General features: G+C 36.2%; 3 protein-coding genes across 3 annotated transcripts; 1 reads left to right on the top strand and 2 right to left on the bottom strand.

Moving 5' to 3' along the window:
* The first annotated feature begins 1,355 nt into the window (after nt 1–1,355).
* Nucleotides 1,356–11,350, top strand: LOC133854540 (uncharacterized). Its single transcript, XM_062290779.1, has 9 exons — nt 1,356–1,549; nt 5,695–5,800; nt 7,999–8,282; nt 8,519–8,624; nt 8,735–9,103; nt 9,189–9,265; nt 9,344–9,468; nt 9,955–10,245; nt 10,984–11,350. Exons 1-9 carry the CDS (start codon nt 1,437–1,439, stop codon nt 11,004–11,006), a joined length of 1,494 nt encoding a protein of 497 aa, XP_062146763.1. The 5' UTR covers nt 1,356–1,436; the 3' UTR covers nt 11,007–11,350.
* Nucleotides 11,351–12,369: 1,019 nt separating this feature from the next.
* LOC133854529 (gamma-glutamylcyclotransferase 2-3) lies at nt 12,370–16,472 on the bottom strand. The gene is made up of 8 exons (XM_062290768.1): nt 16,191–16,472; nt 16,027–16,103; nt 15,120–15,173; nt 13,727–13,783; nt 13,602–13,642; nt 13,437–13,508; nt 12,962–13,041; nt 12,370–12,835 (listed from the first exon to the last, which is right to left on the bottom strand). Exons 1-8 carry the CDS (start codon nt 16,297–16,299, stop codon nt 12,756–12,758), a joined length of 570 nt encoding a protein of 189 aa, XP_062146752.1. The 5' UTR covers nt 16,300–16,472; the 3' UTR covers nt 12,370–12,755.
* Nucleotides 16,473–18,451: 1,979 nt separating this feature from the next.
* Nucleotides 18,452–21,384, bottom strand: LOC133854520 (WAT1-related protein At4g08300). Its single transcript, XM_062290760.1, has 7 exons — nt 21,107–21,384; nt 20,906–20,968; nt 20,014–20,130; nt 19,576–19,813; nt 19,273–19,431; nt 18,926–19,077; nt 18,452–18,818 (listed from the first exon to the last, which is right to left on the bottom strand). The coding sequence occupies exons 1-7, from the start codon at nt 21,304–21,306 to the stop codon at nt 18,608–18,610; spliced, it is 1,140 nt and encodes a 379-aa protein (XP_062146744.1). The 5' UTR covers nt 21,307–21,384; the 3' UTR covers nt 18,452–18,607.
* Between the last annotated feature and the right edge of the window lie 3,153 nt (nt 21,385–24,537).

The following is a 24,537-nucleotide window of genomic DNA, read 5'->3' as shown; positions in this document are numbered from 1 at the left end:
AAGGCTACTAGGAATGCTCTAAAAGGCTAAAGAAATGCCACAAACTTCGAAATATTAATAATCCATTTCGTAAACCGGCAAATAAACAACTGCAATAACATACCCAAATGAGAGCTACCACAATAGAGAAAACCCAACTGGAAGCCACGTCACCGGTGCTTTCTCTATCTATATAAAATTATAAAATGTTATACCACAATTGGGCTAAGGGGTAAACCGTCTATTAGTTACAAGTTAGGGATTTGATTAATACACAACACCATCACAACAACCTCTCACATTAGGGTGAGCCCCAATGTATAGGATCTACCCTCATATGAGGGGTTGTGTTGGTGTTGTAAATTTAACATTTTCCTAAGTTTAAATAAACATCTTTATACGATGAACTTCGTTTGTAATTGTACAATAATCTTTCTAGATTTTGTCAAGAGTTTAAGGTAGCCTAATACCCCGGTGCTATAGTACAGAAGAGTAAGGTTATGTTTGTTTGAGTGTAAAATATTTTATATGTATTTTTTGGTGCAATCAAAAGTGATGATCAACGGAATTATTTTTTATTGTGACCGAAAAAGCATTATCAAATTTTATAAAATTATTTATAGTTTTTAAAGTCATAAATAATTTTTTGAATTTAATTTTTTAATTTTTTATTTTTGCATGGACGTTTGTAAGAATTAGCTATCACCGGCCATTAAAGTTCGTTGGTAGCCTGAATATGTCGTTGAAGGTCTCCAAATTCCAGCAAATGTGTTATATTCCGGCAACATCGACCGGAATCCGACAACCATGGCCATAATCTCGTAACTAATTGTTTTTTGTCGTCGGTGATTTTTTGTATGAGCCAATACCAAAAAACATTTGTAAGGAAATCAACTTTTTCTAAAAAATAATTTCCTTAAAAAATTTTTTGACGAAAAAATATTTTACATCAAAACAAATAGAACATAAGAATTAATATAAAAAAAAAAAGAAATACGTTTAGCTTCTCTTGTATTTTTTTTTTTTTTTGAATGAATAAATATTAAAGTGATAATTATTAAATTGTTAACATTGATAGTTGCTATTAATCGTTGATACCACAAAATTATAACTATTAAATTTCGAACTAACTGTTGGGATTTATTTTATTAAAAAAAAAACACAAGTAGTCCGTACACCCAAATAATTCTAACCTCGGAATTGTACAGTGATGTCACGTGACTATGGCGTGGGTGGTAACAGGGTCTTTGCATCGGAGTTTGACTAAAATTTGAAATACTTACTTTTTGAGGAAAAAGATTCATTCAACGGTCCAGATCTAGAATAAACCTCAGAACTTGTACGGAAAACCATACCTGACTCCTATAGGCTATATCAGTCGATACACCGTAACAAATCCCTCTCCACGGGCAACTCCATAGTCCGAGAGCGAGAGAGAGAAACAGAGAGTGACAGAAATGGCGGAAGAGGCTCGAGATAGCGAGAGCCCGAACGAGGCGGCGCACGATATTGAGTCGCAGATTAAAGGCGCTATGCGCTCACGCGTGGCTCACTTCAAAGAACAAGCAGAGTACTCTTTCTCTCTATCTTTATCGTGCCCTAATCAGTTGGGGTGCAAAACGCCGTAGTTGCTCTTTGTGATTGCTAATCATAGTGACAGAGAATCAGTATTTTTGGTTTCAACAAGGTGTATAAGCCTAATAGTAAGAGTCCTGGGTTTTACAGAGTATTTTTTTTTTGGCGGAATAATGAAGCATTAGGAGTTTTACGCTTCTATTCAATTTCAGGGTTTTGAAGGTTTTGCATGTTGATATGAAATATAGCATTTTCTCATTTTTATTCATAACTGTTTAGTGGTTTACTTTCTTGTTGCAGTGTATTACCTCTCTGTTGGTGTGTTATTTGAAGTCTATTTCTTGTACTGGTTTTGGGAAGTGTTGTCTATTTCTATATCTATTTGAGACAGTAAAGCAACTAGGAAAAAGGATAACTGCATATGTCTCATTTTTTTTCCCCCTTTTGACGAAAATGCATTACACTATGATAATTGTGTGCAATTTTTGGAAGACAGTGCTGTGGAAGATGGTGCCTTTTTGCCTCTCGTTGTGTCTTTGGAGGGAAAGAAATGGCAAGTTTTGAGGACTACGAGAGGACGTTAGCGGAGCTTGATTCATTTTTCTTTTTTACTTTGTTATACTTGGACAGCTGTGTTTGTAGCTCCCTGAGAGCTTAGTTTTCATAATTTTCTTGTTCTTTTTTCTCCTTATAGTTAGGTGTTTCTCATGTATACTCCATGTGTATATGAGTAGCGCTTTTCGCTTTTAATGATATTTCAATTACATATGATAAAAACTCTCCTGTTCGAGGAGGTTAATTGGAAGCAAAAATCTCGGGCTCTGTGGCTGAAGGAAGGGGATAATAACACTAAATTCTTTCATAGGGTGGCCAATTCGCATCAGAGGTACAATCATGTGGGAGTTTTGAGGATCAATGGGGCTTTGTCTTCTGATCCGGGGGAAATTAAGGATCATATTGTAAATTATTATGACTCTCTGTACACCGAGCAGAGTTCGTGGCGTCCTAGGGTGGATGGAATTTCTTTCTCCTCCATTGATGCGGATGAGTGTCTTTGGTTAGAACGAGGCTTTGAGGAGCAGGAGGTGTGGGAGGTGGTGCGGGAGATGAATGGGGATAAGGCACCGGGGCCTGATGGTTTTTCTATGGCTTTTTTTCAGAAATGTTGGGGGGTTCTCAAAAAAGATATTATGGCGGTATTTTCAGAATTTCATAATAGTTGCCAGTTTGAGAGGAGTTTGAATGCAACATTTGTTTCCCTTATTCCTAAGAAGGCTGATGCTTTGGAGGTTAAGGATTTTAGGCCTATCAGTTTGGTGGGAGGGGTCTATAAAATTATTTCTAAAGTCCTTGCTAATAGGCTCAAATCAGTGCTGGGGAAAATTATTTCGAACTCTCAGAATGCTTTTGTTGGTGGAAGGCAAATCTTGGATTCGGTTCTTATAGCCAATGAATGTCTGGATAGCCAAAAGCGGTCAGGGGAGGTCGGATTATTGTGCAAACTGGATTTGGAGAAAGCTTATGATCACGTGAATTGGGATTTCCTCTTTTACATGCTTCAGAGGTGTGGGTTTGGGGAGAGGTGGAGAGAATGGATTAAATTTTGCATTTCTACGGTAAAATTTTCCATTTTGGTTAATGGCGTCCCTTCTGGTTTCTTTCAAAGCTCGCGGGGGATTAGGCAAGGTGATCCTCTTTCTCCTCTACTGTTTGTGGTGGTTATGGAAGCGCTTAGCAGGATGCTGAATGCGGCTATGCTCCAAGGCTTACTTTCAGGCTTCTCAGTGGGCTTCAGGGGTAATGAAGCTTTAGTGGTGAATCATTTATTGTTTGTGGATGGTACCTTAATTTTTTGTGGAGCACAGGTCGAGCATGTTTGAAATTTGAGGTGTACCTTCTTATGTTTCGAAGCAGTGTCAGGGTTGAGGATCAATTTAGGCAAATCTGAATTGGTCCCTATTGGCGAGGTGGAAGATGTAGAGTCTTTGGCACATATTCTGGGTTGTAGAATTGGGCCTCTGCAGATGACTTATTTGGGTATGCCGTTGGGGGCGTCGTTCAAATCTATTTCTATTTGAAATGGGGTTATTGAGAATGTGGAACGAAGGTTGGCTAGTTGGAAGAAACTTTATTTGTCCAAGGGTGGAAGGGTGACTTTGATTCACAGTACTCTTTCTAGCATTCCTACTTATTACTTATCTCTGTTCCCTATTCCTGTGAGCGTAGCTAAGAAACTGGAGCGGCTTCAAAGGGAGTTTCTGTGGAGTGGTTTGGGTGATGAGACTAAATTTCATTTAGTCAATTGGCATCGAGTCTGTACTTCAATTAAGGCTGGTGGATTGGGTGTTCGTAATGTTGTTAATTTTAATCAAGCCTTATTGGGGAAATGGATTTGGAGGTTCTCTCAGGAGCGCGAAGCTTTGTGGAGATCGGTGATTGAGGTGAAGTGTGGGAGTGTGAGAGGAGGTTGGTGTTCCTTACCAGTTACGGGGCCTTATGGTGTCAGTGTTTGGAAGTTTATTCGAAGGGGGTGGGATAGTGTTGCCAAGTTTTTGCGGTTGAGGTGGGTGATGGGTCTCATATTCGCTTTTGGCATGATCTTTGGTGTGGGGACAAGCCTCTCAAGCTCTGTTATCCAGCTTTGTACTCTATTGCGTGTTCTCCTGATGCTTGGGTGGTGGATAATTTGTCTGTGGTAGGAGGCGTGATTCATTGGAATGTTCTCTTTACGCGCCATGCTCAGGATTGGGAGGTGGAGATGGTGATGTCCTTCTTTGATCAGTTATACTCTACTCGGGTTCAGTATGGGGAGGTTGATAGGGTGGTGTGGAATCTTTCCAAGAGGAGGAATTTTGAGGTGAAGACTTTCTACAAAGCTTTAGTGTGTCACGAGGCGGCCTCTTTTCCTTGGAAGGGTATTTGGCGTGTTAAAGCTCCGAAGCGGGTGGCGTTTTTTGTTTGGACAGCGGCTTTAGGAAATATCTTAACTCATGACAATTTACGTAAGCGTGGTATTGTGGTGGTAGAGTGGTGTGTTATGTGTAAGAAGCATGGGGAGTCCGTTGATCACCTCCTTCTTCATTGTGATGTGGCACGGGTTGTTTGGAGTTTTTTTTATAGCTTGTTTGGGGTGGAGTGGGTTATGCCTAGTAGTGTGTTGGATTTATTGACTGGTTGGGGCACTGTGCTGGGTCGTGGTTCTGGTTTCCGTATTTGGAAGCAGGTTCCTTTATGCGTTTTGTGGGGCTTGTGGCGTGAGAGAAATTCTAGGCTTTTTGAGGATGTGGAGGTTTCGGTTGGGGCTCTTTGTAGAAATGTGCTTAATATGTTATATCTTTGGGTGTCGGCGCATAGCCTGGGTAGTATGTTGTTCGCTGACTTTTTACTTTCTTCTTTTATTTCCTCTATATAGGGGCTTCTTTTGTATACTTCCTGTGTACTAGGGTTGCACCCCTCTGCGCTTTTTAATGAAATCTTACTTATTAAAAAAAAACATATAATAAAAATTTGTGTGACAATTTTTGGGGTCTATCCTATGCATCAGTTTAAATGGAAGAGTTTCCTACAAATCATGGTTCACAATTAAATTTTTTCTGTTTTTTGTAAATGATTTTTTAGGTTATGCTTATTGTCTTTCATCAAGAATTTACTGATTGAGAGTTAGCAGTGATATTGTGAAGGAAATTATTGGTATATATTGCTCATTGGTTCATTTATTGCATAAAATTGGAAACAATGTATCTAATTTAAGTTTTTTTGCACAAAAAAGGGCAAAGGGGGGCAACAAAATGTGGCATCCCTACCTAGTGTGACCATAGTTGCCTCTACCAATTGGGTTATCAGTCAGGAGGGGCATAGATGGCATGGGGAGATGCTCCTTGGAGATGAATTGAGCCACAACCTACCCTAGCCCCGCCAAGCCTTTAGTAACACCGGGGGAGGGTTCCGTGGATCAAACTTGGGACATGACCCTTGTTGGCCTTGTAACGACCCTTAAATAGGGCCCCTGGTGCCACAGAGCCACAAGGCTCGATGGTTGCTTTGAATTGTTTCATTAGTAGATTAGTGAAATTTGTTAGCCTTGAGCCTTTCATGTGTCATTCAAAGTTGAATTATTTATTTGATTGTTTTTGGATGCAGTTCTTTGACATTTGAGGGGGTACGGAGATTGTTAGAGAAAGACTTGGGGTTGGAGACGTATGCTTTGGATGTGCATAAGAGACTTATAAAGCAATGTTTGCAAGAGGTACCTCTTTGGATCTTGGAACTCTTCATCCACTTATAATCTGAATATGCTGTAGTCGAAGTAGAACATTCTATAACTGAGCGGCTTTCTCTTCGACTTTGAATTATGTCCTCATGTAGGGTAAATGGTTTTCATAGTACCAATCATATTTTGTGCCATTTTTACAAATAAAAGTTAATGTAAAGGAAAATTCAAGCTATAGTCTAGAAAAACCAGAACAAAAGCAGAGTAGATAAACAAAGCTGATTAGATGCTGTGAGGTTTACCGACTCCTTTTCTCTTTTCTAAGGTAAGAAGCTTCAATGCCACAAATACACCAATAGGCAATAGAGTGTTGGTCTTGGAAATCTCATCACTCTAATACTCTTCTTACTAGCACATATCCACCATTTGAAGAACAGATTGAATAAAAATTTCGGCAGTGCCTTGGCAATTGTAAAAAGAGAGAACAGACGCTCACAACAATGGAATAACAAAGCAAAAAATGAAGAGAACATGCTATATGTGATATTGCCCAACTAATTCTTTTCTTTGCCCATATAGTCCCAATTATACTTTTGATTTTTAAACTCTTCTAAAAGAAAATAACTAATCTTCGACGTTCAATTGAACAAATAATGTGACTTTCAGTGGATCCAAGACTTCAAATGACATCAGGCACTGATAGGCAGAGAACACCACCTTCTCCATCATGACTTAACAAGGATGGAGTATTAGACTGACTGAAATTAAATGAGGCAACATGTTATTGCTATACTAGTCTGCATCATCATATCTTCGATGTGCTTCCTATATTTACTTAGGATAGACTATAGAGGCATAGAACACCATGCATAACTTCTAGGGTTCCTAGTGCATCTCATATATTGAACAAAACCACATAATCCTACATTCTATCCCAATTTTACATATCGATTCCAAATAGCTAGGTGATCATCCATGAGGCATCTGCTCTGATAACCCTCTTAAAGCTTGATTTTACTTTTGAAACATTTTTTGAAACCACTAATGAAAGCTTTCAGAAATCTAACTCCATTAAGATTTTGTAGAGACCAATAATAATGGATTCTTAAAGCCTTCCTGAGATGGTCAACAGTTTCGCCCCTATGAGTGATGCGGGAGTATGTAGGCTTATACTAATCTTTATCGTAGTGATCTTCATGCTAATTTAGTTTAGGTTATTCAAGGGTATTTGATGTTATCGTTATTTTTGTTACACATACTCATCTCCGTTGAACAACCCACGACTTTACTTTTCACCTCAAACATATCATCATTATCGTCGTTATTATTATAATTAGGGGTAACTTCACTTAACTTCCCTGAATTGTCACCACTTTTGCAATGTCCTCTCTAAAGTTCAATATCTCTCAATTAAGGTTTTTTTTTTTTTTTTTTTTAAGTAATAATACCAATCTCATTAAAAGTGTTAGACACCCTTAATTCTCTCAATTTATTGTATCAATATTTCAATTGTTTGTAATGTCACCCCTCCTTTAGGATTTTCCGTTAACTCCTAACTGAGAGGTGTCAAAATTCCCAAAATACTTCCATTTGTTTTAGGAAATAAAAAAAAAAAATTGCAAAGGTTAAGGCGTTAGTCAGGATTTAACAATATTTGCAAAAATATCCATGCCTCAATCTTTGCAAAAAGTTTTGTTTTATTTATTTATTTTTAATAAAGGGGGTATTTTGGAAATTTTTATTGGATTTAACGGAAAATTCTAACCAAGGAGTGGCATTGCAAACAATTGAGAGATGGATACACTAAATTGAGAGAAATTGAACTTTAGGGAGGACATTGTAAAAGTGGTGACAATTCGGGGAGTTAAGTGAAGTTTTCCTTGATTATTATTATTATTATGGTTCTTTTTATTTATTTGTACTTCCATCTATGGTCATGTATTGCTAGGAAAGGTTAGATTAAGGGTTATGGTGGACCCAGACTTTACCCTTCACCAAATACGAAGGATAAGTAAAGACTAGTCCATCTAGTGGCAAATTCTGATGGACTAGTGGACCTGTTGGGTTTTGGACTAGTGAAAATAGTAGAACTGCATTCTCCGCTTGATAGTTGAATGCATTGGATTTTAGATGCTTTAAACAATTTTGTCTGGATTCTAATTGTTGAGAAGGGAAGCATAAAAGCATCTCGTATTTATGATTGAATAAATGTGTTCTACCATTTTAAATGCTAGTGCTTAGATGGTGCTGATGATGACAATGCCTCAAAAACTTTTGGCGAGATGGGGGAAAAAGGTTTCCTTAGAGGAGAAGTGACAGAGGCATCTGATGGACTTCACTTAAAGAAAGATGTAAATGACTCCGAAGACTCTCCAGTTATGGGCCTTCTGACAGGACATAAAACAACAAAATCAGGAACAAAGGAAAATGAAGTCAGTGGAAATAATGAAGCTCCAAGTGAGAGCACAATAAAGAAAGCTATTAGAAAAAGAGCTTCTTATGTCAAAGCTAATTCGGAGTATGTTACCTCATCCAGCAAAATTTTTTACTTTTCCTTTCTTTTTTTTTTTTCTTTTTTTTTTGGGCATTTCTATCACATTAACATCGTCATTCATCATATCCTTATTTGATTCTCTTCTATTTTGGTCTTCATTTACATTGTTTCTTCACTTTTCACTTTCATAAGGTTTGGGTGATTAAAAATTACTCATCAACCTCCCCCCCGTGCCCCTCTTTCTTCTATTGTCTTTCCAGGGAAGTTACAATGGCTGGACTTCGTCGACTTTTGGAGGGAGATCTTAAACTTGAGAAATATACTCTTGACCCCTATAAGAAGTTTATAAGTCAACAATTAGATGAGGTGAGTAAAATCTGTACTGGTGTCATTAACTTCTTGGAGTACGTCATTAACTATTTAACTTTCTTTCTTTCTATTTTTTTTTTTTTAAACTTCTCTTTATTATTTGTCAGGTATTACAATCTCATGAGGTTTCTGAAGACAAACGACCAGTTAATGTCAAGAAAAATGTTCTTAGCAAAGCATCTAAAAAGGTCAGCAGTGAAGAGAGTTCAGATTCCTCAGATAGCAAAGGCGATGTGGAGGAAGAAGAAGAAGAAGAAGAAGAAGAAGTGAAACCTAGAAAGAAAAGCATTCCAAAAGGAAAGATGCAGAAGTCTGATCTTACAAAACGGAAAAAACCTGCGAAGGAGACCAATGTATCTAACAAGAAACGGAGGAAGGCTGGAGAAACAATATCAGAGGATAACAGTGACGCAGAAGATAGTGGACATGTCTCCGAAGATGATCACTCGCAATCATCTCCTGAGAAATCTGTGAAGGTTCTCTTTCTTATTTTTCAATCTCCTAAAAGCTGATCAGATAATACATTCCTTGTTGAATTGCATTTTTTTGCTTGAAATGCAGAAGAAAGAAGTTTCAAATATTGCATATGGGAAACGTGTGGAGCACCTGAAATCAATAATCAAATCTTGTGGAATGAGGTTTTTCCTATTTGACTTACTTTTCATGACATATATTTGTCAAGGTTGATGTCTTAACATTGTTGATCTCTTTTACAGTGTTCCTCCATCAATTTACAAGAAAGTAAAGCAGGTGCCCGAGAACAAACGTGAGGCCCACCTGATAAAGGAGTTGGAGGAGATACTATCTAAAGAAGGATTGTCTGCAAATCCTTCAGAAAAAGGTATGAATTGTGATTCAGCTTATGATGCCCTTGATCTTCTGCGAATTACTAATATGCTTATTGAGTTTGTGGCGTTTACTTCTGAGAGATGCTTTAGACACCCAGTAAAAGAAGGAAAAAGATGTTCTAGACGGTTACAGACATTCGTGTCTTCCTCAGTAGTTGGGTAGTTGGATAGATATGATTTCATCGACCTCCTCTCACCCAAGCCAGACGATGGAAAGAGGAGTTTTTTTTTTGTTTGTTTGCTGTGATTGGTAGTTCTTGCTTTCACAGAAAAAAGTAATTCCAAACTATTTTTGCTCCAAATGCCATTGGAAGATATTCTAGTGTGGGCACCATTCTTCCTAGAATTGGTAGTGAGTCCACCCTTTTAGGGAAGGTCTTCAGGTGTTGCATGGGTGTATGCATTCACACACCTAAATGTGCCAAGCTGCATGCACTTGGATGCAATGGATTGACACGATAAGTTTTTCTTATGCTCAGAAATCAAGGATGTCAGAAAGAAAAAAGAAAGAGCAAAAGAACTTGAGGGCATTGACATGAGTAATATCGTACAAAGTTCACGTAGAAGGTCTGCGATCAGTTTTGTAGCTCCTCCAAAGCCAAAAATGCCAGTTGAAAGTGAAGGTGATGATGCTGAGGATACTGACAAAGACAATGATGTAGATGCTGATGATGCTGATGACGATGATGATGCTGGCGACAACGATGATGAAGACGACGATGATGATGAAGAGGATGATGATGGCAGCCAGAGTGAAGATTTTAATGACGGTAAGTTATTAAGAATCATGTTAAAGCTCCTTTTATCTCAATATTGGTTACTTCAGAAACTTCCAAACAGAAATGGCCTGGAGGAGGGTTATTGGAATGTGGGTTCTATAGCTGACAGTGCTTCTGCTAAGTATTCTGTTTGTTATTTATGCTATACGTAATGAGGGTCAAGCACCATAATTTACACCATCTGGTTTGTGCTAAGAATGTTTGTATTTATGCCAAACCAATACATTTATTTAACTTGAAATTTTTTTTGAGCTATTATGTCTTTTTTACTTAATTTGCCTTTTTCGGTCCTTGGAGGAAATAGGTGCTGGTAATTCTTAATATACTGTTGATAACAATGTATGATCTGTGTGCTCAGTCAGTCAATCAATTGAGCTGCTGTGGTGAGGAAAATTAAGAAGGGGAGCAAAAAAGAAGGGAAATTTGGTATATATGGAGTAGATTTGGTAATCAGAGAGATACAGGATGCATCCTCTGTTTCTTACTTTGAGAAAAGCTACTGAACGCAGTATGAGATGATTTTTGTACTTTTTTATTTTTCTTTTTGGTTATGGATATGAGGTGGTTTCATATTATAGTATTTGAAAATTCAATTTGCTACATTATCCAAGCATGCGTGGAAGTAAATACTGCTACTGCACTTGTTTAATAGTTGCTTTAGTCTTTTAGTTGCACCTTTTAAAGCTGTTATCCCAGTACCCTAACTTTATCTTGATCCTTTATATGCAGATGCTGATGAAGACAGTGATTAAGTTCTTCATAAGAGGACTTGGTTTCTGATAACAGGAGCCTGAACAGTTAGAGTAGAAGAATGTACACTGTAATTTAGTTTCATTTTTTTTCCTATAGTTTCTTTTGGGCGTGGAACAGTAGTCAATGATGGTAGTCTTTGATTGGAATTTGTATTCAGCTTTGCCAATTAGGGTTTTCAACTTCAGCTGTATTAGTGACTCATAAGGAGGTGTCCTTGGTCGGTGATAGGATAGTTATGAAAGCAGAATTGGTAATTTTTGTATGTTGGCGTATGTTACATTTGGTATTAAATGTGATCAAAGCCTTCTAGTGGGTCTGTTTTGATGAGACTTACCACCCAAAATAGCTCCTTGTATATTTCTCAGTGATACCGGTAAGAATTGGACAAACCGGTTCGAGGAGATTTGAGCCTTTGGTTCTAATTTCATATTTCTGCAAGTAAAACCGGTTCAAGGAGTGGATTTTGTCAATAGGGGCATTTGGAGGAGGCAGATGTCAGAACGCAACAAATGACCCAAAGCCGAGTGCTTCGTGAAAATTTATCCTTTGGTGCAGGACCAAAATTCCCTGAACCTAAACTGATTGGATATGGCTACAGAAAACTGATTCTAAATTGATGACCTCTTATGTGGATGGTGATCAGGTCATTCCTAGTGAGGTCCTCAAAGTTTCTTTAAATTTAAACCTAAAAGTTTATTTTTTATTTTTATTTTAACTAGCCAGTTTTTCAAAACCATTAAACATCTAACTCTTTAAATATTTATCTACCTTTATAATATATATATATATATATATATATATATATATATTCTCTATTAGTGAAATTCATGTTCTCATTTTTTTCTCTCCACCTTCAACCCCCCTTCTCAGTTCTCACACTCCCCCTCACTCCACTGCACCCCTCAACCGCACCCAATAATTTGGCTAAAAATAACTTTTGGAGAGCTCAATATGAATGTTCTAATGAGGCTGCCCATTGCATTGGGTCTTACGCTGCTCGGGCAGATGTTTGAGTAGCTTAGACTCTATCTACTCAAAATGTTCAAATACTTGCCCGAATAAATAGGATCCGAATGCCCTCTCAAGCTAACGGGCAGTGAAAATTGAATCGCGTTTGTACGAGTACCATCTTTAACTATTTAGTCAGTGATCCACCGGTCTGATTGTTGAGGTATGATCAACAATCTCCGGTTGAACAACAGATTTTGCCACTGCTCTTTTCAAGGAGAAGCCTTGTATCTCCGGGTTGTATATTTGTTTCTTGGAGCTGATTTGTTAGTCGGGCATGTCGTGAAAGTACATTCAAGCGATGAGTTTTGTTTGTCACAAATGGACAAGTTATATCGAGGTAGAAAGGATATGTATGATCAAAAGTAAGCATCAATTATTGGATTCAACATAATATTTGTTGAAACAACTGAGGTGAGCAAGAAAAAAGAATGGAATTTTACAACACCTTGCTTTTGGTGGAAGTCCATGTTTCTTCTCATGCCCTAATGGAGTCTCTAGTGGCTAGCATAACTCTTGGCACGAGCACAGAAGCTCAATAGTGACAAGATTTTACAATGGGAGTGATTGTTTAACAACAGGAGGGGCCTCTATTAAATGAAAAGCTGAGTCCCAACAATGCTTAGTATCCAGCCTTTTTTTTATCAAGTCCAATATGTTTAGTATCTTTCAACAGATAAACCTTGATGACTGCTTCCAAATCATAAAAACCTTTTGCCTTTTGCCAAGTATTCATGACCTCATGAAGCAGTCAGCTCCCCCTGGGAAAGGATGCGCCTCACTTCATTTGCAAGATCCATTACATGTTTGTCTTTACATCCTATCCAAAAAAAAGAAGAGAGAGAGAGAGGGAGGGAGGGAGGGAGGGAGAGCCATTCCAGTTAAAGAGCGAAAAACTAATACAACCGGTAATAGATAAATCTAAAGGTTATGAAGAGAACCTTACCCATTTGAACAAGAGCCTTCTCAAGGTGAAAAAGGTAGTCTCTGTTGGGTCCTGAAGGGCCTTCAGCATGAATGATTTGCCTGCACGACGAGAAAAGGATACAAAGGGGGAATCACCCAACTAGCAGAATAACTGGGCTGTAGCACAAATTAAATGTAGGGTTTACTGGACGAGGGGGAGCAATGAATATATGGTCGAGAAAAGCACCATGAATACAGTAAAGGCAACTGATATCAGGACTTTGAAAAAGATAAAAACAGTCATCTTCAACAACATATAATGTTATCTGATCATCCAGTCTTCTAAGATTGTGAAATAATGACATTAAAGGACTAAAAATAAATCGTGGTTAATTTTTTAAATTGTCAGTAAGACAGAGAAGAGTGTGCTTCATAAATTTAGGTAGGTCTCACTACTCGGATTCAAGATTTCAGAGCACAGTTTTCTTTCACAGCAAATGCAGAAAGATGCATACTTGGCAATATCTTCAAGAGAAGCAGGCCCCAAGTAATTCCCATTGAGCTTCTTGTCTGGAGATGCAATGTACCTAAAAGGTGAAAGTTTAGGTATTGACCTGGTTGGCTTGTGGCAATCCAACATGTATAAAAGATATAAAGTTCTTGATGGTTTTGCCGCTTACACCATTACTCCAGAAACAGTGGGAGTTGTAGCTGAGGGTTCCTAAAACAGATTTCAGTAGATTAACTTACATAATTGATAAATTCATTACGCTATTGACACCAAATACTAGCATGTAGCACTTACAGTGAAGAAATCAAGATAATCCTTCTTGTCGTACTGTTTCTCCCTCACTTCTAAATACTGTGTACTTATAACAGGAAGTATTAGTCATGGGCTGCAGAAAAAATTCAGACTGAAAAGCGAGGTTGCAAAACATGGTAAGCATCTTCACAAGCTCAAAATTTGATTAACAAAATGATAATTCAGGACTGATTGATAACTAGTTGAAAGATTTTCAAGCAGATTACACAAGCTCTTGGGTGATGAAGTGCTTTGCAAACTTCAAATAATAGATATTATTTTTCACAGAGGGTGCTGTCAGTCATAAAAGATTGGGATTCATTGAGTCATTCTACTGCCCCACACTTAACCACTCATCGAGTCATTCTACTGCCTCTTGGCAGCAACCAAACATATAGCTGCACAACACCAGCATGCTGTAAGAAGTGGGTTTTTAAAAAAAGTCTTACATGAAAGACTAGAAAACTGAGTGGTTAAGTGAGGGGCTTGTAATTATAGTGAGGAGAACCAATATACCATTTTTATAAAAGAAGTGTTAAGAGGGAAAAGACAAAGGGGGTTGATGCCATAGACCTTTTTATCAGGGAATAATTCCATGAAACTGAAAGAGATGATGATTATTAGATGAATGAAGTTGTAAATATTCATATTGTAGGATATTTCTTTTTTACTCTTTTTGTTAAGGAAGATAGTAGGAGATCAGATAGGCAGGTATATTTGCAATGAAGATGAGATATATAGCATTCAGCACAGAAAATTCCAAAAGACAACAAAAAGCCACACGTAACAACTTCGATGGCAATGATCAAATTAACTGAGTGTGTCCCAAATTGAATATAACAATAGGAGCAGACTTAAATGGAACCCCCTGCTGCCACACTGCGCATGTGCCTGGGGGTGCATATCCTTGAGGAAAAAGGTTTAAAAAGGGCAGAACGTCCTATATGGAGCTACTACCATAATACCATACCATGCTTAACCCTCTTAAGAGCAGAAAAGAGTTTTTGTGTGTTAAAATGATCTGTTTTCCATATCAAGTGCAAAGTAATAGTTACGCCCTCATTTGATATTGAAACTCAGAGGTCTCCTTTCCCTGCTTGAAACCCCAAGCCACCAGCTTAAAATGTTCAGTTTTGTCATTCACTTTAGAGGCATGGAGAATTATTTACAAGTTTGTACATGGTTACAGCGCAAATAATGCAAGTCCTACTCTGTTGTTAATATTCAGTTAATCATATGGAACTTCATTTCTTAACTTCCCAGTACATCATAGTATGTATGCATTGCATGGAATGGACTAATAATATTCTCCATGGCTCCTGAGAGTAAGGAATTTTTTACCCGTATGAAGTAATTAAGCAAATCAATAACAGGCAAGAAGATGGAAGAACCTTACCGTTAGTGCAACTTCTTCATCTTCCTTCTTAGATACCTTGTAGGCAACTCCCCACTGTGACCTCGCAAAATCCCAAATTTATCTACTTCACATATTTGTCTTGTTTGATAATTTGAAATTCAGCACAAAAGAACTTAATTATGTCAACTCAAGGACCAAACAGGGGTATGGCATACGGATATATTTTAAGCGGGAGACTTCTATGTTCTGTTTACCATTGATGAACAGCTAGAGGCTGTTTCTTTTCTCTGACTACAGACAACCAAAGACTAGTTGGGTGCCTTCCTTTTTTAGGCAAAAATATATAAGGATGTTAGTGAGCATAAATTTTTGCATACCAATCACATGATACCTTTTATTTTTTTTCGTAAATTGTTTTCCTTGATGCAACTGAGATAACCTATTCTTCCTCTATGTTGACAGAAGTTTGTGTACAAGTTAAGCGGAAAAAGAATAAAACCATTGCATCAACATAAAAACAAAACTTAACCTGCCCACCCAAACGACAAAGCACCTAGCAATTTAGCAAGTTTGCTCTGTCAATGAAATTTGGAGTAAAGAGCTTAACATTTTATCTCATGATACTCCTCTAATTTACATTCATTTTATATAATTGCCTCGTACTGTTAAATATCAGCATCCCCAAATGAATCATTGGATTATGAATTACAATCCATCACTTAAATGGAGTAGATTATGTCCTCTTTTCCATTAGTCATACATATATGTATGTATATCTGCAATGTACGATATCCCATAAAGATAATAGCTTAATAGCTTTCACATTACGATACAATAATCACTGCATGATTGAGAATTACCAGCATTCAAGTAATTATAGACCAACAAGAAAAATGATAATTGAAAACTGGGATGTGGGCGTCGATGTTTGTCAAGAAAAACTTACACAGACTTCCCCTTCTGCAGGCTCCAATGTCACCGTCCTTCCTGGATACTCCGGTGTCCCTCTGTGGTCCGTACTACCTAAATCGTAATGACCCACCAAACAAAACATGAACAAAATAGAAGGAATACGCATAACACAACACGCACGCACACAAAGAAGAGAACCTTGATAGAAGACACGGCGATAGTCTTTGATGAAACCAACGAGGCGCTGATCGTAGTTGAAGCCAGCTTTCCATATAAGAGAACCATACCCAAATACCCACATCACCATCTCTCTCCCACCTTGTTACTCTCACTTTGTTTTCTTTCTAATCCAATCTCTGGCTCTCTGCTTTCTCTCTCCACGGAAGAATAATAGCCGAGAGAGAGAGAGGCCATATATGTATCAAGTGGGTCTGGTTGCGCAAAGCTAGAGAGTAGAGAGGACAGAGGCTTTGCGACCAAACTGTTGAGGCCGAGGGATTTATCGGGCCTCCACTAGGAACTCGCCATGAGTCCATGACATCTCAAAGAACGGTACCTATTGTTATGGTGTGAGCCTGTGAGGGTCCTCAATGGATTTTCATTTTCAGTTTTTATTTTTTATTTTTTTTAGGTTAATTATAACTACATCTGCATGAGAAATTAAATATGATTTTCTACAATAATACTAAAACTTGATTATGATTTTCCTTTTTCTTCTTTCTGAATAATTTTTAAGCCTTCTTTAAGACTAATATTAATGCAAGATCTAGAAATGCTACACGTTCTCACTCTCGCATTCCTATTCTCACATTTTTTGATGTGGCAGTGAAAATCACAATCAGATTCAAAATCTAATAGTAATTTATCCAAAATATAATGATGATTTTCACTCTCATGTTAGGGAGTATGCACTTGAGAATGTAGAAGTGAGAGTGTGAGTAGCATTTCTCTTAATGCAATTTGGGTCTTATAATTGATTGGAGTGAATGGTCCTATAAATCATATTTTTATTTCATCGATCACTATCCTATAATGTGAACGTGCCAGTTCCAATCGATCAGCTCTTTTTTTTTTTTTTTTTTTATTTCTAAGAATGATTGATTGACATTATCACATAAGCATGATGAAATAAGTGTGGGATGAAAGTATGGTTTTTTACTTTATATCTAGAACATTATATGTGTTTGAAATATGTTCAAAATATATAAGATTCTCACGTACATTTTTAAAATGCATATTTTCATCTGCCCAATTAAAATGAAAACTTTAAAATATGGGGGTAATGTAAGGAATTTTTATTTCAAAAAAATGGGCCACGTCGATCTTCAAGTTACCATGCACGATCGACTCTGATTCCCCTTTAGTTTATATATGTATATGTCACAATTTGCATTTTAATCATAGGACATTCGAGGCACCAACATACACATGCAAAGTGTCCTATATTCTTTTCCATTATAGATTTAGTATCTTTCATAAGCATAAGTCGTATAAGGAAAGATCCTCAAAAAAAAAAAAAAAAAGTCGTATAAGGAATAAGACTTAACCTAAACCAAATTAAAGCACCAAAAGTAGAAGAAAAAGAAAATGAAGTATATAAATATATTAGGAAAAATTTCGCTTATCTCCTAAAGTATTATATGTTTTGCAATCATAATCTCAAATTATTAATTTTTGCAATATCGGTATTTCATGTTTCGGTCCTGATTAATTTCACTCATCAGTAAAGATTTTCTATTAAATCCTAACGGATGATTCCAAAATGCTCAAAATACCCCCGTTTATAAAATAAAAAAAAAAAAACTAAAAATTCACGTATACTTTTTTAAAAAAAATTTAGGATTAAGTTATAATTTTATAAATTTTACAGGAGTATAAAAAATATTTTACCTGTTTACCATTTGATTTAACTTTAAACCTTAACGGTAGACCGTATGAATGAAATTAATTAAAAGAGACTGAAACTTCATATATCGACATTGTAAAAACTGATAATTCGAGATTATGATTGTACAACCATTGATAGTTCCTGGGATTAGCGAAGTTTTTCCACAGGCTATAAGAGTATTCCCAATAACTACCCAATAACTGCTTATTTTATTTAAATATAGGAAAAAAGTACAAAAAAACCACTTGCAGCAACTATCCAATCTTTGCCTTCCAAGCTAAAGGATTTCTTTATCCATTATTTTAACACAAAATATTTATCTTCTCTCTTTGCCTTTCATTAAGGATTATTTTGGAATTTTTTGTAAAAAATGTGAGGATTAGGGAACTTATATTTTCTAACAAATGAATATTTATGTGGTATAGAGAAAGAGAATAAAAGCTATTGTAGAGTATATTTAGATAAGAAAGTAAAAAGTATACATATAGTTTGATTTCCTAAATTTTGGAGGAAAAAAGAAGAAGAAAGATAATGAGAGTGCTTTAACAATATATATATATATATATATATATAGCAAAACATAATTCACTTATTTATAATATATATAGCTCTCGTTGTAATCGATCTCAACGAACATTAAACAAGTGAATAGATACACATTGAAAGCAGCAGCAGCATGCTAGGCTGCTAGCTAGCTTGGAGAAAGAAAGTGTACGTATTCACGACCCTAGACTGTCGCCGGATTCTTTAACAAAATTCCGGCAGCTACAACATCGTTTTTGCAACTGGCGTTGATTGATTTAGTGGTGTCCGTGATTGGTAATTCTTGGGTGCCACTTTTCTCGTCGATTACTGTCGCTTTTGAGATTGGAAGATCTTTGCTTTTACCCCATACGACAGTGTAAAGGCCGAAGACTATCAGAATGGCTCCAATTATACTGAAATATATATATATATATATAGGAAATGATCAGCACAAAAGACATTGCGATGGATATGTAAATTCTCGAAAGAATTAATGAAGAGCATTATATTATATATATACCTTCCAAGGCGGGTTTGCTCAGCTAAAATAATGAAGCCCAGAGCAGCAGTGATGATCATGCAGAGTGGGCTAAAAGATGTCACGAACACGGGGCCGCGTAGCTTGATTACAAATCCTTGTACGTAAAATGCGATTCCGGAGCAAACTATCCCCTAATTGTAACATTTTTCAATAGTGTCAAAAGATTATGCATCGCCCATTTTGGCCTTCTTTAATTTATTAAAGCTAGCTGAACATTCTTTTCCAAGTGTACGTATATATATATATATATATATATATATACTGCATGCATGTAGCTGCGCAGAATAAAGCCAAGATTCGTGATCGAGTATCGGATATATACTTACAGAATAAACAGCGGCAAGAAGCCTGGAGTCCCATCCAATGGCCCACACGCTCATGTCACGTTCCATCACAAGTGTCACGATTGAACCTTCCACCGCGCCCATCAGGCATATCCAAGCTGTGAGAGAGAGCTCCGCAGGGTACTTCTTCAACGTAAATGACTGATATTGTATCGAACCACAACCATCGATCGATCACAGTGCGGATCGATTGACGATATATATATATATATTTAGCCATAGGAAATTAAATAAATTGATGGATTAATTAATTAATGTGTAATTGTATAAATTAAATTAGCTCACTTGCAGTATAAAGAAGGCGGCCCAGCTACAGCAACCAGCTAGGAGCATTAACGTGCCGGTGACCAAATGCTGATCCGCCAATTCGGCGCTGCTTTTGTGGTGGCTTGGCGCTCGCCCGATGATGAAATTAACGATGGGGCCTTTGTACAAGGTCATCACCATTGCTCCCATCACCGTGATTACTGTGCCCACCACCTTGGCTGCGCTGTGTAACTTCTTGAAATTTACCGTCTCTAACCTGATTAATTATCAGAATAATATTATTTTATTAGATCACCTTTTGGGCCATGACAAATAATTTACAATTGGTATATATGTGGCCCCGGCCGGCCAGTGCCAGCCAATTATTGCATGCATGCTGTCGACTAACGCTACATATAATTAGTGAATGATGACGTGGGTAATTAAATAAATAAATTAATTGGAACTTAATTGTACCTGAAGACGATTGCCATTAAGAAGGTTATTGCGGGGAGCATATTGAAGATGGTAGATGCAAATGTGGCTGAGGTGTACTTCATCCCCAAATAATAGAAGTTCTGATCAAGCACCGGCCTGGTGATTAAAGCAAAACTCCACCAATATTAGACCCTGGACTACATGTTTTACTGCCTTGCCTCCTCTTCTTCTTAAAAAATTATTTTCATAGCCCAAAAATAAAATAATATTAAAAAAGAATCAATTAATTAAAAAGGCTTTTTAATTTCCAAGTTAGACGTTCCACCTGGCCTGGTCACCTCTTTTATCCGATCCAGAAAATTTTGATGGCTTTGCATACGCAACAGACAACAGTCCATGCAGAATATATATATACATCAAATGAAAGAAATACTTATCTTGATATATATAAAAAAAGAAAATTATGATGGCTTTGCATATGCAACAGACAACAGTCCATGCACAATACATCAAATGAAAGAACTTATCATGATGGCTTTGGCATGCATGCCGAAGCATCTATGTACGAATATAAGTAAACCAAGGTACGTATTTAAAGTAGGTGAGAACTCGGATTGCAGGAAAAGGAAAGTTTCAAAAGACCAAGGAAAATATTAGTCTTTGTAAGAGCTGGAATATTGATGAGTCTTTTCTGTCTTAAGTTCCAGTTGCTTGTTTGTTTTCTCGTGTTTTCCTGTCTTGTTGACCGTTTGTTTTGGTTGTAGTCTCGTTTTCAGCTTGTTTTGCTGGGTTTGTTTGAGAAGTTTTAGAGCTTGTTTGCTCTTGTGTTTCTGTTTGTGGTTTTGGAGTTTGTACAGTTTTTTTTTATATCAATATAGTTCAATTATTCATAAAAAAAAAGAAAAAAAAGGGTACGTATTTAGAGCATTACTCTAGGAAACCAAGCGCGACAATTCTTAGGAAGATCGGCAGAGTCATCTTTGGTCTTGTTTTCCTGTAAAAAGAACAAAAGACAATTAATATTCATTATATTGATAAAGCAGCAAAGAAGATCGAAGGGAATCTACTAGTTCAATTACTAGTATATATATATAGCAACAGATATATTAATGCGCACGAGAGAGAGAGAGACCTTTCAAGAAGAATCGCAAAGGGAGCGATGACAATGGTGGCAACAACATGACGGTAGGTTGCAAGTACGTAGTGGCTCATGCCTCGCTTCAAAGAGACCATGGAGACGATATACATTCCTGCGTAACCAAACTGCAAGGAGATCATTGCCAAGTAGGGTTTAAGCTTATTAAACCCTTCGTAAGACATCCCACATGCCATCTCTATCGATCTATGGCTGATACACAACCTCTCACTTACACGGTTACTTCTATCTTTGTGGCTGCCACCACCATGATGAGAAAGAGCCTTCTTATAGACCAGAAAAGCAATATGCACAACACCAATACAAGTCGATCGATCAGCATTTCCTGTCTCTGTCTCTCTTGGATTCCCTTATCCATTTAATTAATACGTACGTCCGCATTAATTCCTTTTTCTTTTATTTTCTTTTCTTCTTTTCTTCTTTTTTCTTTTTGTTGGTAAAACAAACACCACACACACACATATATATATATATATATATATATATATATATATATATATGTATGTATAATATTACAAACAACTAGCTAGAGCCTAGAATTATCGAAATGATCATGATGGAGTCGAGAGTTTGCTGTGGATCTTTATGATAATAATGCTATTGCCTTTTATTTCTTTATTTTTTTAATGGGAAGTGTGGGATTCGATTCATTGACCACCAAATAGAAATTAGGCTTAGTGCACTATCGTGATGCATGTGGGGTAATTATGTAATGTTTTTGGAGATGAGTGGCTACGTATGTACACCATATCTAAAAGATCGACGGTTTGAGTGAATTCAATCATTGGGGGATTTACTCTAATTAACTTCAATTTTATCTTAATCTAGTGCAGATGACGTGGTTAGTAATTATTTTCCAAATTCACTCATCCAAAATATTAGAACTTATGCTCAACTTCAACTTTAGATATTTTGTCTTATTCATTCAAAAGCATGATATATAAGATATACTGTCTAATTTGTCTTCTTTTCTTTTGACTTTAATCAATTAGCTCCTACAAAAAGAAAAATTAATCCCAATAAATCAAGCATTTCGACGTATAGCTATGAACTAAGTTTGATTAATTAGATCTATTTAATGGTGAATTTACAAAAACGATGTACAAGCAGAATTAATGACATCGAACACATATCTTTTATGCTATATATCCTAGCAGTGACGTTTGAAGTCAGCAATCCAACAAGTACTGCTCATCCCTTTTGACAAAAAAAGCTTCCATGTTATGATGTCTAATCCGGCCATCATCCTAATGAAAAATTCTCTGTTTTTTTTTTTTTATATGACAGGGTAGGGAATTATGCCAGCCCTTGAGTGTTTCCAGTATTGTATTCTTTCATTCTTTCTTTCTTTTTTTAAGCGTGTGTTTCAAGTATATATTGTAAGATGCCTTTCAATTCGATCCGTAGAGATATATATTGACGTACATGCATAGGAGATTTTCACCAGGTTGAAAATTAAAGTAATTAATTACACCACGTTGTTAATTATTATTATTATTATTATTAGTATAATATTGGAGGATATATGCATATGGGGTATGAAATTTCTTACAACTCACATGTAATAGTGACATGTGTCATTTGGCATGTGAAAATTAAAGTACATGTTGTTTTAATAGTATGTGCATCCCACATGTTTAGAGAACACATATCACTCTTACATGTGGGTTATAGAAAATTTATGCACGTTAAATGCATATTGATCGACTTAGGAGAGATCGATTCGTCCCACATTTTATTTTTCCAACCATAAAAGACATGGGGTCTGATGGGACAAATTAATTAAGTTTTTTCAGAATCAAAGTTGGTGCTTTCGTGTTTGGACTCCAACAAAAATCAGGTTGGAAGAATCCCACCTTACAAAATGGGATGAACTAGCCAGCTAGAGAGGGAGCTGAGAGAGATGAACTCCGGCGCAGTATGTATGGAGCCATATATATAAATAATCATTTTTGATTCACTGTGCATAATGGAGAGATGTGGTTAAGAATCATCCCTCAAATTAAATAAGAAAAACCCTTATCCAACTTTCATTGTTTTTGCAATTACTTCATAATATTCAAAAAGTACTCTTAATTTAGTGTAATAAACTTTAAAATGTTTGTATTGCATGTTACCTCTCTCATAAGAGTTTGGGGTTAAATCAATCGACAACGAGATAAATTAAATAGAACAAAAATAATTAATATGCTTAACAGAGCATGTGATTCTCATATGTAATTAATTTACGTGCTTTAGGAACATATGTCAATTTAATTGACTGAATTGAAAAAATTCATTTCAATCCAATTTAAAAGAAAAATTCCTTTCATTGAAGTTTAGATTCCATTAGATGCGCTTGTGTGGAGAGCATCGAATCCGAAGTTGACTTAGCTGAAGTAAAATCTAGATTTTACTCAGGCAACTGGATCTTAGTGGATTTTCCTATATCTTCTTCTTCTTAATGGAATTTCTAAATTTTTATCAATAATAGCTAAATAAAGCTGCAATTTATTATTATTATTATTATTATTATTATTATTTTTAAATTTCAGCTAATGGTTTTTCAAATACAATTTTCATCCAATTATCGATTCTTTCTTTATACATTTTTCTATTTTAGCTAATGAACTAGCTAATTGTACGTAAAATATATTTGAATGCACAACAATCAACTGTTCAGAGAACCAATGTGAGATTTAACTACTCAAGCAAATTTTAAGCTGGCTAGCTATATATTTACTCTGGCAGCTGGATCTTACACAAGTTCTTTCACAATAACTATCTAAATTACTTTTAATTTGAACAGCTAATTCCTAAGAATTAAAATTCTTGGGCAACATCTTGACCAATAGAAAAAAATAAAAAAAGAAAGAAAGTAAAAAGAAAAAGACATTTCTCATCACTTACGTCATATACTGGACCTAATAGTACTCTTGTCATGCATGCAGTAAGCTTTGTCTATTACTTTTTTTTTTGGAAGCTTTGTCTATTGCTGGTTCTTGTGAAGCCTCCGAATAACAAAAAGACAGGACTGGAAATGCTGACATATGAACCCAAACAAGTCGTTATAATGGGATTGACATATATCTTATCGCTATGATCTTAATTGTTTCCAAACAGGAAAAGTACTACCAATATTTCCCCTTACTGATCGAGAACCCAATTAGTTTTCTTCACCGGCCATTTTACTGCAAATTAGAGCATTTTCACTAGCTATCCAACCATATATCTTAAATATATATAAAGAACAAAATTACTTTTTAATTTCTTATTTAAATATACTCTCCAATAATTTTTTTTTACATTTCTTTATATCATTAAAATAATTTTTTTTTTCTTTATTTCATAAACTATTTTTTTTTTTATTCTCTCTCCTCTCACAGTTCTCAGCTTCCGTATGGTGAACCTCCTTATCCCCAAAACGA

The sequence above is a fragment of the Alnus glutinosa genome, chromosome 1 (assembly GCF_958979055.1).
Source record: "Alnus glutinosa chromosome 1, dhAlnGlut1.1, whole genome shotgun sequence".
Classification (NCBI taxonomy): domain Eukaryota; kingdom Viridiplantae; phylum Streptophyta; class Magnoliopsida; order Fagales; family Betulaceae; genus Alnus; species Alnus glutinosa.
The sequence above is the reverse complement of the archived record's forward strand: the minus strand, read 5'-3'. Positions and strand labels throughout refer to the sequence as shown.